Source organism: Arachis hypogaea, chromosome 3 (assembly GCF_003086295.3).
Source record: "Arachis hypogaea cultivar Tifrunner chromosome 3, arahy.Tifrunner.gnm2.J5K5, whole genome shotgun sequence".
NCBI classification, from domain to species: domain Eukaryota; kingdom Viridiplantae; phylum Streptophyta; class Magnoliopsida; order Fabales; family Fabaceae; genus Arachis; species Arachis hypogaea.
This window is the reverse complement of record NC_092038.1, coordinates 81,492,877-81,510,037: the sequence shown is the minus strand read 5'-3', so window position 1 is coordinate 81,510,037 and position 17,161 is coordinate 81,492,877. Positions and strand designations below refer to the sequence as shown.

General features: G+C 38.9%; 1 protein-coding gene across 1 annotated transcript; it reads left to right on the top strand.

Annotated features, from left to right (window-relative positions):
• Positions 1 to 5,880: 5,880 nt before the first annotated feature.
• Positions 5,881 to 16,946, top strand: LOC140183515 (uncharacterized). The gene is made up of 4 exons (XM_072231963.1): positions 5,881 to 5,975; positions 6,216 to 6,654; positions 6,748 to 7,073; positions 16,823 to 16,946. The coding sequence occupies exons 1-4, from the start codon at positions 5,881 to 5,883 to the stop codon at positions 16,944 to 16,946; spliced, it is 984 nt and encodes a 327-aa protein (XP_072088064.1).
• The last annotated feature ends 215 nt before the right edge of the window (positions 16,947 to 17,161 follow it).

Here is a 17,161-nt window from a genome sequence, read left to right as displayed (position 1 = left end):
GGACTTTTTACTATTATATTTTGATCCTGGATTGTATTTTTGATCCTGTGATCGTGTTTTGGGGGCTGGCCTCTCGGCCATGCCTGGACCTTCATCACTTATGTATTTTCAACGGTGGAGTTTCTACACACAATAGATTAAGAGTGTGGAGCTCTGCTGTACCTCGAGTTTTAATGCATGTACTTTTATTTTTTATTCAATTCGACTTATTCTTGTTCTAAGATATTCGTTGCACTTCATCTTGATGAATGTGATGATCCGTGACACTCATCATCATTCTCATCTATGAACGCGTGTGACTGACAACCACTTCCGTTCTACCTTAGACTGGGCGCATATCTCTTGGATTCCTTAATCAGAATCTTCGTGGTATAAGCTAGAATTGATGGCGGCATTCATAGGAATCCGGAAAGTCTAACCTTGTCTGTGGTATTCTGAGTAGGATTCCGGGATTGAATGACTATGACGAGCTTCAAACTCGCGATTGCTGGGCGTGATGACAAACGCAAAAGAATCAAGGGATTCTATTCCAACATGATCGAGAACCGACAGATGATTAGCCGTGCTGTGACAGAGCATTTGGACCATTTTCACTGAGAGGATGGGATGTAGCCATTGACAACGGTGATGCCCTACATACAGCTTGCCATGGAAAGGATTAAGAAGGATTGGATGAAAGCAGTAGGAAAATAGAAATTCAACAGCGACAAACACCTCCATACACTTGTCTGAAATTCTCACCAATGATTTACATAAGTATTTCTATCTTTATTTTCTGTTTATTTATTATTATTATTTGAAAACTCCATAACCTTTTATTATCTACCTAATTGAGATTTACAAGATGACCATAGCTTGCTTCATACCAACAATCTCCGTGGGATCGACCCTTACTCACGTAAGGTATTACTTGGACGACCCAGTGCACTTGCTGGTTAGTTGTGCGGAGTTGTGACAAAGTGTGATTCACGTTTGAGAGCACTACCAAGTTTTTGGCGCCATTGTTGATGATCACAATTTCGTGCACCAAGTTTTTGGCGCCGTTGCCGGGGATTGTTCGAGTATGGACAACTGACGGCTCATCTTGTTGCTCAGATTGGGTAATTTTATTTTATTTTATTTTGTTTTATTGTTCTTAAATTTCGAAAAAAAATTATATTACTTATCCTGTTCTTTAGAATTTTTAAGAATGAATTCTAGAGTTTCATGAAGCATGCTGAAGCCTGGCTGGCTGTAAAGCCATGTCTAAATTCTTTTGGACTGAGGCTTCAAAACCATCTTCATAGAGGCAAGTTAATTCGAATATTAGCTGTATGTTAAAGCTTGGCTGGCTATTGGCCATGTCTAGTGTTTTGGACCGGAGCTTTCACATAAAACTTGGCTGGCTATTAAGCCATGTCTAATTCCTGGACCGGAGCTTTAGACAAACATTGCATGATTCCTGGAATTCATATTAAAAATTTAGAATTTCTTATTTTATTTTTCCTATATGTTTTCAAAAAAATATAAAAATAAAATACAAAAAAATAGAAAATCATAAAAATAAAAAATATTTTGTGTTTCTTGTTAGAGTCTTGTGTCAAGTTTTAAGTTTGGTGTCAATTGCATATTCATCATGCATTTTTCGAAAATTGCATTCATGCATTGCATTCATCGTGATCTTCAAGTTGTTCTTGATGAGCTTTCTTGTTTGATCTTCATATTTTCTTGTTTTGTGTTGTATGGTATTTTTCATGTGCATTTTTGCATTCATAGTGTCTAAACATGAAAGATTTCTAAGTTTGGTGTCTTGCATGTTTTCTTTACATTGAAAATTTTTCAAAAATATGTTCTTGATGTTCATCATGATCTTTAAAGTGTTCTTGGTGTTCATCTTGACATTCATAGTGTTCTTGCATGCATCATGTGTTTTGATCCAAAATTTTCATGCATTGAGTATTTTTAGTGTTTTTCTCTCTCATCATAAAAAATTCAAAAATAAAAATAAATAAATAAATAAATATCTTATCTTTTTAAATCTAATCTTTTTAAAATCTTTTTCAAAAATCATATCTTTTCCATTTTTTTATCAATTCGAAAATTTCAAAAATCTTTTTCAAAATATTTTCAAAATATTTTTCTTATCTTTACATCATATTTTCGAAAATATCATCAACATTTAATGTTTTGATTCAAAAATTTCAAGTTTGTTACTTTCTTGTTAAGAAAGATTCAAACTTTAAGTTCTAGAATCATATTTTGTGATTTCTTGTGAGTCAAGTCATTAATTGTGATTTTAAAATTCAAATATTTTTCAAAACTAATTTCAATCATATCTTTTTAAAACCATATCTTTTAAAATCATATCTTTTCAATCTTATCTTTTCAAAATCATATCTTTTTAAAATCATATCTTTTTAATCATATCTTTTCATATCATATCTTTTTCAAACTTTAATTTCAACAATCTTTTCTAACTTCTTATCTTTTCAAAATTAATTTTCAAATCTTTTTCAACTAACTAATTGATTTATTTATTTGTTTTATCTTTTATCTTTTTCAAAACCACCTAACTAATTTTCTCTCTCTAATTTTCGAAAATTACCTTCCTCTTTTTCAAAATTCTTCTAATTAACTAATTATTTCAAATTTTAATTTTAATTTTATTTTATTTTAATTTTCGAAAATTACTATCCCTTTTTCAAAATTTATTTTTCGAATTTCTATCCCTCTCACCTCTTTCTATTTATTTTATTTATTTACTAACACTTCTCTTCATCCTAAAATTCGAACCCCCCTCTCTCTGAGTTCGAATTTTCCTCTTCTCCTTCCTATTCTTCTTCTTTTCTACTCACATAAAGGAACCTCTATATCTGGACAAAGAGAATCCCTATTATTATTTTCTGTTCCCTTCTTTTTCATATCTCTATATCTCCAAGGACAAGAACATTCCTATTGAAGCAGATCCTGAACCTGAAAGGACTCTGAAGAGGAAGTCAAGAGAAACTAAAATTCAACAATTCAGAGAAAACTTTACAGAAATTTTCGAAAAAGAAGAGGAGATGGCAGCTGAAAATAATAACAATGCAAGGAGGATGCTTGGTGATTATACTACACCTAAGGCCAGAGAAACCTCAAAAGAAAAAAAAAAGAGAAAAGGGAAGATAAAAAGCTTCCACCTCCAAGTCATGGGAGATGGAGAGATTCATCTCAAGGGTCCATAGCTCAGTAGAAGAGCATTTGACTGCACATCAAGAGAACATGAGGAATTTCCTCATCAAGAAATCCCTGAGATACCTCAGGGGATACATTTTCCTCCACATAATTATTAGGAGGACCAAAATCACTAGAGAGGAGCAACAAAGACAAGGAAGAGACATAGAAGAGCTCAAGGACATCAATGGTCCTTCAAGAAGGCGCCACCCTCACTAAGGTGGACTCATTCCTTGTTCTTAAATTTTTTTCTGCTTTTCGTTTTTTTTATGTTATATGTTTATCTATGTTTGTGTCTTTATTACATGATCATTAGTATTTAGTAACTATGTCTTAAGGCTATGAATAATTCCATGAATCCTTCACCTCTCTTAAATGAAAAATGTTTCTAATTCAAAAGAACAAAAAGTACATGAATTTTGAAATTGTCCTTGAAATTAGTTTAATTATATTGATGTGGTGACAATACTTTTTGTTTTCTGAATGAATGCTTGAACATTGCATATTTTTTATATTGTTGTGTATGAATGTTAAAATTGTTGGCTCTTGAAAGAATGATGAACAAAGATAAATGTTATTGACAATCTGAAAAATCATGAGATTGATTCTTGAAGCAAGAAAAAGCAGTGAAAAAGCAAAAGCTTGAAAAAAAAAGAAGAGTGGCGAAAAAAAATAGAAAGGAAAAGAAAAGCAAGCAGAAAAAGCCAATAGCCCTTAAAACCAAAAGGCAATGGTAAAAAGGATCCACGACTTTGAGCATCAATGGATAGGAGGGCCCAAGGAAATAAAATCCAGGCCTAAGTGGCTAATTGAAGCTGTCCCTAACCATGTGCTTGTGGCATGCAGGTCAAAGTCAAAAGCTTGAGACTGAGTGATTAAAGTCGTGATCCAAAGCAAAAAGAGTGTGCTTAAGAACTCTGGACACCTCTAACTGGGGATTTTAGCAAAGCCGAGTCACAATCTGAAAAGGTTCACCCAGTCATGTGTCTGTGGCATTTATGTATCTGGTGGTAATACTAGAAAACAAAGTTCTTAGGGCCACGTCCAAGACTCATAAAAGTAGCGAGTAAATACCCTTTCCGACCCCTGTCCATTTTGAAAATTGACTATACGCCCCCTAACCTTTATAAATTATCAAATCGGCCCTTATCCATGAACTCCGTGATACGAATTAGCCCTTGAGTTGGTTTCTCCGTTCAAAGTCAACGGAAAACGCTGAGGTGTAACGTGCAGCCAATGACATGGCGTTGGATCACCAAACGTGGATTGCTCTATAGGCATGTGGACAAATAAGCCCCTGCACACTCAGCAAAACGACGTCATTTTGCTTGGCATCATTTTGCACGTTTGGGGTGAAATCTCATTCTCCCCCTTGTGCACAACTCAACCACCATATATCACCCTCGTTCTCTCCCCAAAATTACGAAGAAACCCTAAGAGACCGAAACGTTTCCCTCCAAGCAAGCTGACAGAGACTTCCAACAGGGAGGTGTTGACGGTGCTGTAGACGGAGGAACTGACGGCGCTACTAAGGTTAGTGTCGCTATCTAATCTTGAAGCTTCGTTAGGTTGTGTTGCTCCATTTTTTTATTGAACTTGGTAACTGGTTATTGATTATTTGGATTAGTGATCACCCCATGCATGTTCTAAAATGTTAAAATGAGGTGTGATTGAAGTAGTTAATTAATTTATAATTATTGCACATTGTTGTTCTAATAGATGTCATATGAAGTAGTCCCTGTTTTTCATCATGGGGGTTGGTTTGAACGGGATGAAGATGGTGCATTGTTATACCGCGACGGAAGTGTTGAGACATTTCCTCCGTTAGACATCGATTATGTTAATTTCAAGGATTTGGAGGAAATGTTCAAGGATTTAAGGTATACAAGTTACAAACAGATGTATTGGTATGATGGTAGTGCCCATTTAGAGTCTGGGTTGCATGTTCTCAAAGGGGATAAGGAAATCAATGAAATGTGTGATAAGAAGATGGAGAATGTGGAGTCGGATTTGCTGGTTATTTACTTTGAGCATGATGTTAGTCAACCAGTATATGGGCCTGATGTTGTTGAGGTAGATTCACCTTCTTCCGATGACGGATATGAAACAACTGAAGACGAAGCCTACAAACCCCCTCCAACTGGATTAGAATCTGATAGTAGTAGTAGTGATGAGGAAGTAAATGTACAGAGGAAGAGTGTGAGGAAGAAGCAGCCTAGTGTGAGGATGAAAGAGGCAATGGATGCTGGACAAAAGGGTGCTAGGAAGAAGAGTTGTGATAGACAACAGACACCTAAAAAGAAGAAGAATGTGCCACCTGGTAGTTTTGGTGATAAGGACATGTCTCCTAGGACTAAGAAGAAGGCAAAGAGGTACGTTGGAAGAAAAAGAAAACATGTTCTATCCTAACAAGAAGCAGACACTGAGCCAAACAGTGGGCCTAGTGGAGATTAAGGTAATGGGCCAGGTGATGTTGACCCAAATGATGAGGCAAGGGAAAAGCCCAATTCAGATCCAGTGGCTGAGGAATTGGACTCAAACTTGGATAAGCCATATGAATATGAGTCTGAGGCATTTAACTCCACAATTTCTGACTCAGATGAGGAGCATAAGGCAAGATATCCTGACTTCAATGAGGATGCAGAGTATGGTGAAGTTCAGTTTTAGGTTGGACAACACTTTGAGACCATGGCAATGTTCAAGCAAGCACTAAAGGACTACTTTGTATATGAGGGAAAAGAGCTTATGTATTTGAAGAATGAGCCAAAGAGGATTAGAGCAAGGTGTGCTGAGGAGGGTTGTCCATGGCTGGTGTTTTGCTCTCATAATAGTCAGAGTCTAAGTTTTCAAATCAAGACGTTCATTGGAGACCAAAACTGTGGTAGGAATTTGAGCAGTAACATGGATGATAGAGCTTGGGTGACAAGTAAGTTGGTAAAATGGTTGGTAACTCAACCTCTAATGACTCTAAAAGAGGCACTAGAGCACATGAAGTAGGACTATAATGTCCATATAAACTATAGGATGATATACAGAGCCTTGAAAGCTGCTAGAGAGCAAGCAATTGGAAAGGAGCGAGAACAATATGGAAAGCTACATGACTACTTAAATGAAATCCACAGAAGCAATCCTAGATCCACTGGTATGATTGATGTAATTCCTCAACCGGAGGGTTGTCCACTCTTCAATAGGTTGTACATTTCACTGGATGCTTGCAAGAAAGGATTCAAGGCGGGCTGTCGCCCTCTGATCGGCTTGGATGGATGCCTCTTAAAAGGGTACTTTGGTGGTCATCTGTTGTCAGCTGTAGGGCTGGATGCCAATAATAGTTTCTTTGTTATAGCATTTGCTGTAGTTGAATCTGAGAACTCTGATTCCTGGAAATGGTTTCTTTCAATCCTGAACGATGATCTTGGTTCTGTGGTTGCCAATGGGTGGAACTTCATGTCTGACCAGCAGAAGGTTACATTACAAAATTTGTGTTTCCTTTTTGTTATATGGTTATAATTTTGTGCTTACTTGTTAATTCAACTGTTGGCTGAATTGTTATTGCAGGGTTTGGCTAAGGCATTGCACGAGGTGATGCCACAAGCCCATCATAGGAATTGTGTCTTACATATATGGAAAAACTTCATCAAGCACTTTAAGGACAAGCACACAAAAGGACTAGTTTGGAAGGCTGCTAAGAGCACAACAATGAGAGAATTCAAAGACTCAATGGAACTTGTGAAGAAGGTGAACAAGGCAGCTTGGGAGTATCTACGGATGTTTGATCTTGGTGCATGGACGAAGGCTTACTTTAGCCATGGCCCGAAGTGTGATAATATCACCAATAACATGTGCGAAGTTTGGAATGCCAAGATCGTGGAGTATAGAAACAGGTTGCAAGTTGGAGCTCAGCCCAAGCACACACCAAGTGGGCCCGGAAGTAGATTTTTATGTCATTTACTCATATTTGTAAACCCTAGGCTACTAGTTCTCTATAAGTAGGACCTTTTGCTATTGTATTTTCATCTTTGGATCATTTTAGATCTTTTGATCACGTTTTGGGGAGGCTGGCCTCACGGCCATGCCTAGACCTTGTTCTTATGTATTTTCAACGGTGGAGTTTCTACACACCAAAGATTAAGGTGTGGAGCTCTACTGTACCTCGAGTATTAATGCAATTACTATTGTTCTTCTATTCAATTCAGCTTGTTCTTGTTCTAAGATGTCACTTGTTCTTCAACTTGATGAATGTGATGATCCGTGACACTCATCATCATTCTCACATATGAACGTGTGCCTGACAACCACCTCCGTTCTACCTTAGATTGAGTGGATATCTCTTAGATCCCTTAATAGGAATCTTCGTGGTATAAGCTAGAATTGATGGCGGCATTCAAGAGAATCCGGAAGGTCTAAACCTTGTCTGTGGTATTCTTAGTAGGATTCAATGATTGAATGACTGTGACGAGCTTCAAACTCCTGAAGGCTGGGCGTTAGTGACAGACGCAAAAGAATCACTGGATTCTATTCCAACCTGATTGACAACCGACAGATGATTAGCCGTGCCGTGACAAGGTGCGTTGAACATTTTCACTGAGAGGATGGGAGGTAGCCACTGACAACGGTGAAACCCTACATACAGCTTGCCATGGAAAGGAGTAAGAAGGATTGGATGAAGACAGTAGGAAAGCAGAGAGACGGAAGGGACCAAGCATCTTCATACGCTTATCTGAAATTCCCACCAATGAATTACATAAGTATCTCTATCTTTATCTTTATGTTTTATTCATCATTCATAACCATTTGAGTTTGCCTGACTAAGATTTACAAGGTGACCATAGCTTGCTTCATACCAACAATCTCTGTGGGATCGACCCTTACTCGCGTAAGGTTTATTACTTGGACGACCCAGTACACATGCTGGTTAGTTGTGCGAAGTTGTGTTTATGCCATGGTATTGAGCACCAAGTTTTTGGATTCATCACCGGGGATTATTTGAGTTGTAGTGATCACAATTTCGTGCACCAAGTTTTTGGCGCCGTTGCCGGGGATTGTTGAGTTTGGACAACTGACGGCTCATCTTGTTGCTTAGATTAGGTATTTTTCTTCAGAGTTCTTAAGAATGAATTCTAGTGTTTCAAGGTGATGTTCATATCATCACCAAAGCTGATTGATTTTCATCAATTTAGCTCTTGAATGCAATGTCCTGCTGAAGCTTGTTCAGCCATGTCTAATTTCTTTAGACTGAAACTTTAGACTAACATTGCATGATTCCTGGAATTCTCATTAAGAATTTTGATATTTTTATTTTTCCTTTTCACTTAATTTTCGAAAAAAAATCCAAAAAAAATTACAAAATCATAAAATTCAAAAATATATTTCTTGTTTGAGTCTAGAGTCTCATGTTAAGTTTGGTGTCAATTGCATGTTTCTGTTCTTTTTGCATTCATGCATGTGTCCTCATTAATCTTCAAGTTGTTCTTGATGATTTCATTGCTCTGATTTTTAAATTCTCTTGACTTGAGTGTTTATGTGTCTCATATGCATTCTCATTTTGTTAGTGTCAGTAGTATACAAACTGCTAAGTTTGGTGTCTTGCATGCATTGTTATTTGATTTTAGTTGCATATTGATTATTCCTTATTATTAAAAATCCAAAAATATTTTTAATTTGTGTCTTTTCAAGTCAATAATATAGAGAATTGAAGATTCAGAACATACAGCAGAGGAATTATACAGAAAAAGCTGGGCGTTTAAAATGCCCAGTAAGGAAGACAAACTGCGTTTAAATGCCAGCCAGGGTGCCTGGCTGGGCGTTTAACGCCCAAAAGGGTAGTGGTTTGGGCGTTAAACGCCAGAATGTGCACCATTCTGGGCGTTTAACGCCAGGATGGCACAAGAGGGAAGATTTTGTTTTCAAATCAAATTTTTTTTCAGGTTTTCAAAATTTTTCAAAATCAAATCTTTTTCAGATCAAATCTTTTCAATCAAACCTTTTTCAAAATCAATTTCTTTCCATTTTCAAAAATACTTGCTATCAGTTAATGATTTGATTCAACATTTCAAGTATGTTGCCTTTTCTGTTGAGAAAGGTTTAATGTTTGAATCATATCTTTTCTTGTTAGCCAAGTCATTAATTTTCAAAATCAAATCTTTTTAAATTGTTTTTCAAATCATATCTTCTTAACCACATCTTTTTCAAAATAGTTTTCAATCAAATCTTTTTGATTTCTAATTTCAAAATCTTTTTCAAAAATCACTTGATTTCTTTTCCACTTTTGGTTTTCGAAAATCAATTAGTGTTTTTCAAAATGTTTTTAAAATCTCTTACTTAATTTTCGAAAATTCTTCCCCTCTTCTCACATTCTTCTTCTACCTCTTCCTTCTATTTTTCTATTCCTCTGACACCTCAAGGAATCTCTATACTGTGACATAGAGGATTCCATATTTTCTTGTTTTCTTCTCTTTCATATGAGCAGGAGCAAAGACAAAAGCATTCTTGTTGAGGCTGACCCTGAACCTGAAAGGACTTTGAAGCGAAAGCTAAGAGAAGCTAAAGCACAATTCTCTGTAGAGGACCTAACAGAAATCTTCAAAGAAGAAGACATGGCAGCCGAAAACAACAACAATGCCAACAATGCAAGGAAGGTGCTGGGTGACTTTATTGCACCTACTCCCGACTTCTATGGGAGAAGCATCTCTATCCCTGCCATTGGAGCAAAAAACTTTGAGCTTAAGCCTCAGTTAGTTTCTCTAATGCAACAGAATTGCAAGTTCCATAGACTTCCATTGGAAGATCCTCATCAGTTTTTAGCTGAATTCTTGCAAATCTGTGACACTGTCAAGACTAATGGGGTTGACCCTGAAGTCTACAGACTTATGCTATTCCCTTTTGCTGTAAGAGACAGAGCTAGAATATGGTTGGACTCACAACCTAAAGAAAGCCTGAACTCTTGGGAAAAGCTAGTCAACGCCTTCTTGGCAAAGTTCTTTCCACCTCAAAAATTGAGTAAGCTTAGAGTGGAAGTCTAAACCTTCAGACAGAAGGAAGGAGAATCCCTCTATGAAGCTTGGGAAAGATACAAACAACTAATCAGAAAGTTTCCCTCTGACATGCTTTCTGAATGGAGCATCATAGGTATTTTCTATGATGGTCTGTCTAAACTCTCCAAGATGTCTTTGGATAGCTCTGCTGGAGGATCTCTTCATCTGAAGAAGACGCCTACAGAAGCTCAAGAACTAATTGAAATGGTTACAAATAACCAATTCATGTACACTTCTGAAAGGAATCCTGTGAATAATGGGACTAATCAGAAGAAAGGAGTTCTTGAGATTGATACTCTGAATGCCATATTGGCTCAGAACAAGATATTGACTCAGCAAGTTAATTTGATTTCTCAAAGTCTGTCTGGAATGCAAAATGCACCAGGCAGTACTAAGGAAGCTTCATTTGAAGAAGAAGCTTATGATCCTGAGAACCCTTCAATGGAAGAGGTGAATTACATGGGAGAACCCTATGGAAACACCTATAATCCTTCATGGAGAAATCATCCAAATCTCTCATAGAAGGATCAACAGAGACTTCAACAAGGTTTCAACAACAATAATGGTGGAAGAAACAGGTTTAGCAATGGCAAGCCTTTTCCATCATCTTCTCAGCAACAGACAGAGAGTTCTAAGCAGAACACCTCTGACTTAGCAACCATGGTCTCTGATCTAATCAAAACCACTCAAAGTTTCATGACTGAAACAAGGTCCTCCATTAGAAACTTGGAGGCACAAGTGGGTCAGCTGAGCAAGAAAATTACTGAACTCCCTCCTAGTACTCTTCCAAGCAATACAGAAGAAAATCCAAAAGGAGAGTGCAAGGCCATCAACATGGCCGAATTTGGAGAGGAGGGAGAGGCAATGAACGCCACTGAGGAAGACCTCAATGGACATCCACTGGCCTCCAATGAGTTCCCTAATGAGGAATCATGGGAATCTGAGGCTCCCACTGAGACCGTAGAGATTCCATTGGATTTACTTCTGCCATTCATGAGCTCTGATGAGTATTCTTCCTCTGAAGAGGATGAGTATGTCACTGAAGAGCAAGTTGCTAAATACCTTAGAGCAATCATGAAGCTAAATGACAAGTTATTTGGCAATGAGACTTGGGAGGATGAACCCCCTTTGCTCACCAAAGAACTGGATGACTTGTCTAGGCAGAAATTACCTCAAAAGAGACAAGATCCTGGGAAGTTCTCAAAACCTTATGCCATAGGCACCATGACCTTTAAGAAGGCCTTGTGTGACCTAGGGTCAAGTGTAAACCTCATGCCTCTCTTTGTAATGGAGAAGCTAGGGATCTTTGAGGTGCAAGCTGCAAAAATCTCACTAGAGATGGCAGACAATTCAAGAAAACAAGCTTATGGACTTGTAGAGGATATTCTGGTAAAAGTTGAAGACCATTACATCCCTACTGATTTCATAGTCCTAGCGACTGGGAAGTGCATGGATGAATCTATCATCCTTGGCAGACCCTTCCTAGCCACAGCAAAGGCTGTGATTGATGTTGATAGAGGAGAATTGATCATTCAAGTGAATGAAGAATCCTTTGTGTTTAAGGCTCAAGGATATCCCTCTGTCACCATGGAGAGGAAGCATGATGAGCTTCTCTCAAAACAGAGTCAAACAGAGCCCCCACAGTCAAACTCTAAGTTTGGTGTTGGGATGCCACAACCAACTTCTAAGTTTGGTGTTGAACCCCCACATTCAAACTCTAAGTTTGGTGTTGGGAGGTTCCAACATTGCTCTGAGTATCTGTGAGGCTCCATGAGAGCCCACTGTCAAGCTAATGACATTAAAGAAGCGCTTGTTGGGAGGCAACCCAATCTTATTATATTTATCTATTCTCTTTTGTTATTTTATGTTTTTTGTAGGTTGATGATCATGAGAAGTCACAAAATCAGTTGAAAAAGCAAAAACAAAATGAAAAACAGAAAGAAAAATAGCACACCCTGGAGGAAGATCTTGCTGGCGTTTAAACGCCAGTAAGTGTAGCAAATGGGCGTTTAACGCCCAGTCTGGCACCATTCTGGGCGTTTAACGCCGGAAAGGGGCACCAGACTGGCGTTAAACGCCAGAGAAGGGCAAGAACTTGGCGTTAAACGCCAGAAATGGGCATCAGCCCGGCGTTTAACTCTAGAATTGGCATGAAGAGCAATTTTTGCTCGCCACTTGGTGCAGGGATGACTTTTCCTTGACACCTCAGGATCTGTGGACCCCACAGGATCCCCACCTACCTCACCACTCACATCCATCTTTCATAAAACCCCACCTACCTCACCATTCAAATTCAAACCACTTTTCCACCCAAACCCACCCTCCCATAGCCGAACCCTACCCCTCCCTTCCCCCTATATAAACCCCTCTTCACTCCTTCATTTTCACACAACCTAAACACTACTTCTTTCCCTTTGGCCGAACAACAAAGCCTCCTCCATCTCCTTCATTTCTTCTTCTTCTACTCTATTCTTTCTTCTTTTGCTCGAGGACGAGCAAACCTTTTAAGTTTGGTGTGGTAAAAGCATTGCTTTTTGTTTTTTCCATAACCATTTATGGCATCCAAGGCCGGAGAAACCTCTAGAAAGAGGAAAGGGAAGGCAAAAGTTTTCACCTCCGAGTCATGGGAGATGGAGAGATTCATCTCAAGGGTGCATCAAGACCACTTCTATGAAGTTGTGGCCTTGAAGAAGGTGATCCCCGAGGTCCCTTTCAAACTCAAAAAGAGTGAATATCCGGAGATCCGACATGAGATCCGAAGAAGAGGTTGGGAAGTTCTTACCAACCCCATTCAACAAGTCGGAATCTTAATGGTTCAAGAATTCTATGCCAATGCATGGATCACCAAGAACCATGATCAAAGTGTGAACCCGGACCCAAAGAATTGGCTTACTATGGTTCGGGGGAAATACTTAGATTTTAGTCCAGAAAATGTAAGGTTGGCATTCAACTTGCCCATGATGCAAGGAGATGAACATCCTTAAACTAGAAGGGTCAACTTTGATCAAAGGTTGGACCAAGTCCTCACAGTCATTTGTGAAGAGGGCGCCCAATGGAAGAGTGATTCAAGAGGAAAGCCGGTTCAATTGAGAAGGCATGACCTCAAGCCCGTGGCTAGGGGATGGTTGGAGTTTATCCAACGCTCAATCATTCCCACTAGCAACCGGTCCGAAGTTACTATAGACCGGGCTACCATGATTCATAGCATCATGATTGGAGAAGAAATAGAAGTTCATGAGGTTATATCCCAAGAACTTTATAAGGTGGCAGGCAAGTCCTCTACCTTGGCAAGGTTAGCCTTTCCTCACCTCATTTGTCACCTCTGTATTCAGTTGGAGTTGACATAGAGGGAGACATCCCCATTGATGAGGACAAGCCCATTACTAAGAAGAGGATGGAGCAAACAAGAGACCACTCTCATCATCAAATCCCTGAGATGCCTCAAGGGATGCACTTTCCTTCGCAAAACTATTGGGAGCAACTAAACACCTCCCTAGGAGAATTGAATTCCAACATGGGACAACTAAGGGTGGAGCACCAAGAACACTCCATCCTCCTCCATGAAATTAGAGAAGATTAAAGAATCATGAGAGAGGAGCAACAAAGACAAGGAAGAGACATTGAGGAGCTCAAGCACTCTATAGGATCTTCAAGAGGAAGAACAAGCCGCCATCACTAAGGTGGACCCGTTCTTTAATTTCCTTGTTCTTTATTTTCTATTTTTCGAAAAATCATGCTTATGTTTATCTATGTTTGTGTCTTGTGATCATTAGTGTCTTAGTTTCTATGCCTTAAAGTTATGAATGTCCTATGAATCCATCACCTTTCTTAAATGATAAGTGTTCTTAATTGAAAAAGAGAAGAATTGCATGAATTTTAAATTTTATAACAAATTAATTATTTTGACGTGGTGGCAATACTTTTGATTTTTGAAGGTATGCTTAAACAGTGCATATGTCTTTTGAATTTGTGATTCATGAATGTTGGCTCTTGAAAGAATGGTGAAAAAGGAGACATGTTACTGAGGATCTGAAAAATCATAAAAATGATTCTTGAAGCAAGAAAAAGTAGTGAATAAAAAAAAAAGAGAGAGAAAAACGAAAAAAAGAGAGAAAAGAAAAAAATTAAAGTTGTGATCCAAGGCAAAAAGAGTGTGCTTAAGAACCCTGGACACCTCTAATTGGGGACTCTAGCAAAGCTGAGTCACAATCTGAAAAGGTTCACCCAATTATGCGTCTGTGGCATGTATGTATCTGGTGGTAATACTGGAAGACAGAGTGCTTTGGGCCACGGCCAAGACTCAATAAGTAGCTGTGTTCAAGAATCATCATACTTAACTAGGAGAATCAATGACACTATCTGGATTCTGAGTTCCTAAAGAAGCCAATCATTCTGAATTTCAAAGGATAGAGTGAGATGCCAAAACTGTTCAGAGGCAAAAAGCTAAAAGCCCCGCTCATCTAATTAATACTGATCTTCATAGATATTTTTGGAATTCATTGCATATTCTCTTCTTTTTATCTTATTTGATTTTCAGTTGCTTGAGGACAAGCAACAATTTAAGTTTGGTGTTGTGATGAGCGGATAATTTATACGCTTTTTGGCATTGTTTTTAGTATGTTTTTAGTATGTTCTAGTTAGTTTTTAGTTTATTTTTATTAGTTTTTAGTTAAAATTCACTTTTCTGGACTTTACTATGAGTTTGTGTGTTTTTCTGTGATTTCAGGTATTTTCTGGCTGAAATTGAGGGACTTGAGCAAAAATCTGATTCAGAGACTAAAAAGGACTGCAGATGCTGTTGGATTCTGACCTCCCTGCACTCGAAGTGGAATTTCTAGAGCTACAGAAGCCCAATTGGCGCGCTCTAAACGGCGTGGGAAAGTAGACATCCTGGGCTTTCCAGCAATATATAATAGTTCATACTTTGCCCAAGATTTGATGGCCCAAACCGGCGTTCCAAATCAGCTCAAAACTGCCCGGTGTTAAACGCCGGAACTGGCACAAGAATGGGAGTTAAACGCCCAAACTGGCATAAAAGCTGGCGTTTAACTCCAAGAAGAGTCTCTACACGAAAATGCTTCAATGCTCAGCCCAAGCACACACCAAGTGGGCCCGGAAGTGGATTTTTATGTCATTTACTCATATTTGTAAACCCTAGGCTACTAGTTCTCTATAAGTAGGACCTTTTGCTATTGTATTTTCATCTTTGGATCATTTTAGATCTTTTGATCACGTTTTGGGGAGGCTGGCCTCACGGCCATGCCTAGACCTTGTTCTTATGTATTTTCAACGGTGGAGTTTCTACACACCATAGATTAAGGTGTGGAGCTCTGCTGTACCTCGAGTATTAATGCAATTACTATTGTTCTTCTATTCAATTCAGCTTGTTCTTGTTCTAAGATGTCACTTGTTCTTCAACTTGATGAATGTGATGATCCGTGACACTCATCATCATTCTCACCTATGAACGTGTGCCTGACAACCACCTCCGTTCTACCTTAGATTGAGTGGATATCTCTTAGATCCCTTAATAGGAATCTTCGTGGTATAAGCTAGAATTGATGGCGGCATTCAAGAGAATCCGGAAGGTCTAAACCTTGTCTGTGGTATTCTTAGTAGGATTCAATGATTGAATGACTGTGACGAGCTTCAAACTCCTGAAGGCTGGGCGTTAGTGACAGACGCAAAAGAATCACTGGATTCTATTCCAACCTGATTGACAACCGACAGATGATTAGCCGTGCCGTGACAGGGGGCGTTGAACATTTTCACTGAGAAGATGGGAGGTAGCCACTGACAACGGTGAAACCCTACATACAGCTTGCCATGGAAAGGAGTAAGAAGGATTGGATGAAGACAGTAGGAAAGCAGAGAGACGGAAGGGACCAAGCATCTTCATACGCTTATCTGAAATTCCCACCAATGAATTACATAAGTATCTCTATCTTTATTTTTATGTTTTATTCATCATTCATAACCATTTATGTTTGCCTGACTAAGATTTACAAGGTGACCATAGCTTGCTTCATACCAACAATCTCTGTGGGATCGACCCTTACTCGCGTAAGGTTTATTACTTGGACGACCCAGTACACTTGCTGGTTAGTTGTGCGAAGTTGTGTTTATGCCATGGTATTGAGCACCAAGTTTTTGGATTCATCACCGGGGATTATTTGAGTTGTAGTGATCACAATTTCGTGCACCACCAGCCATATGCGAGGCGGCTATGTCCGTGGAGGGCACTCACGTGCCCATGAACCTGGGCAACCACCCATATAGGAGCAAGACCAACTATCTAAAAAAGCAAAAAAGGTGCAAAAACACAGAGAAGACGAGTTCTCAAGAGACAATTCTCTAGTCCCAAGGGACAAGGAATGGATGCATGACGAGAGGGAGGAACCTAAAGAGGGAAAGCAAGTGAGGAGGTCCTCTAGCGCGGAAGTCAGAGGGGGGTAAAACTCCCGTAGCACTAGTAGAGAAAAGAAATCCAGAACAAGGTAAGGGAGACGTTGGAAATAAGGAGAAAAAGGGCACTGAGGAACCAGAGATAAGACTAGAGAAGCTTGGGGGTATACATAACTTTGTGCTCAATGACGCAGCATTGGAACACCTCCGAAAACCATGGTGGGAAGCACTAATAGTAAAGTTGCTCGGCCGAAAAATCTCATTGCTAGCCCTCACAAGAAGACTGGAAGCAATGTAGAGCAAACATGGAAGCATTGAAGTGGTGGACATTGGTAACGACTTCTTTATTGTGAGATTTTACTCACAAGAAGATTTGGATTTTGTGCTCACTGGGGGGCCATGGAAGATTATGGACCATTACCTTACTCTACGTTTTTAGAAGCCAGACTTTAATCCTAATGAGGCCATAGTAGAAAAAATTGCAGCTTCGGTTCGCTTGCCAGGGTTGGCGATCGAATACTATGAAGAAAACA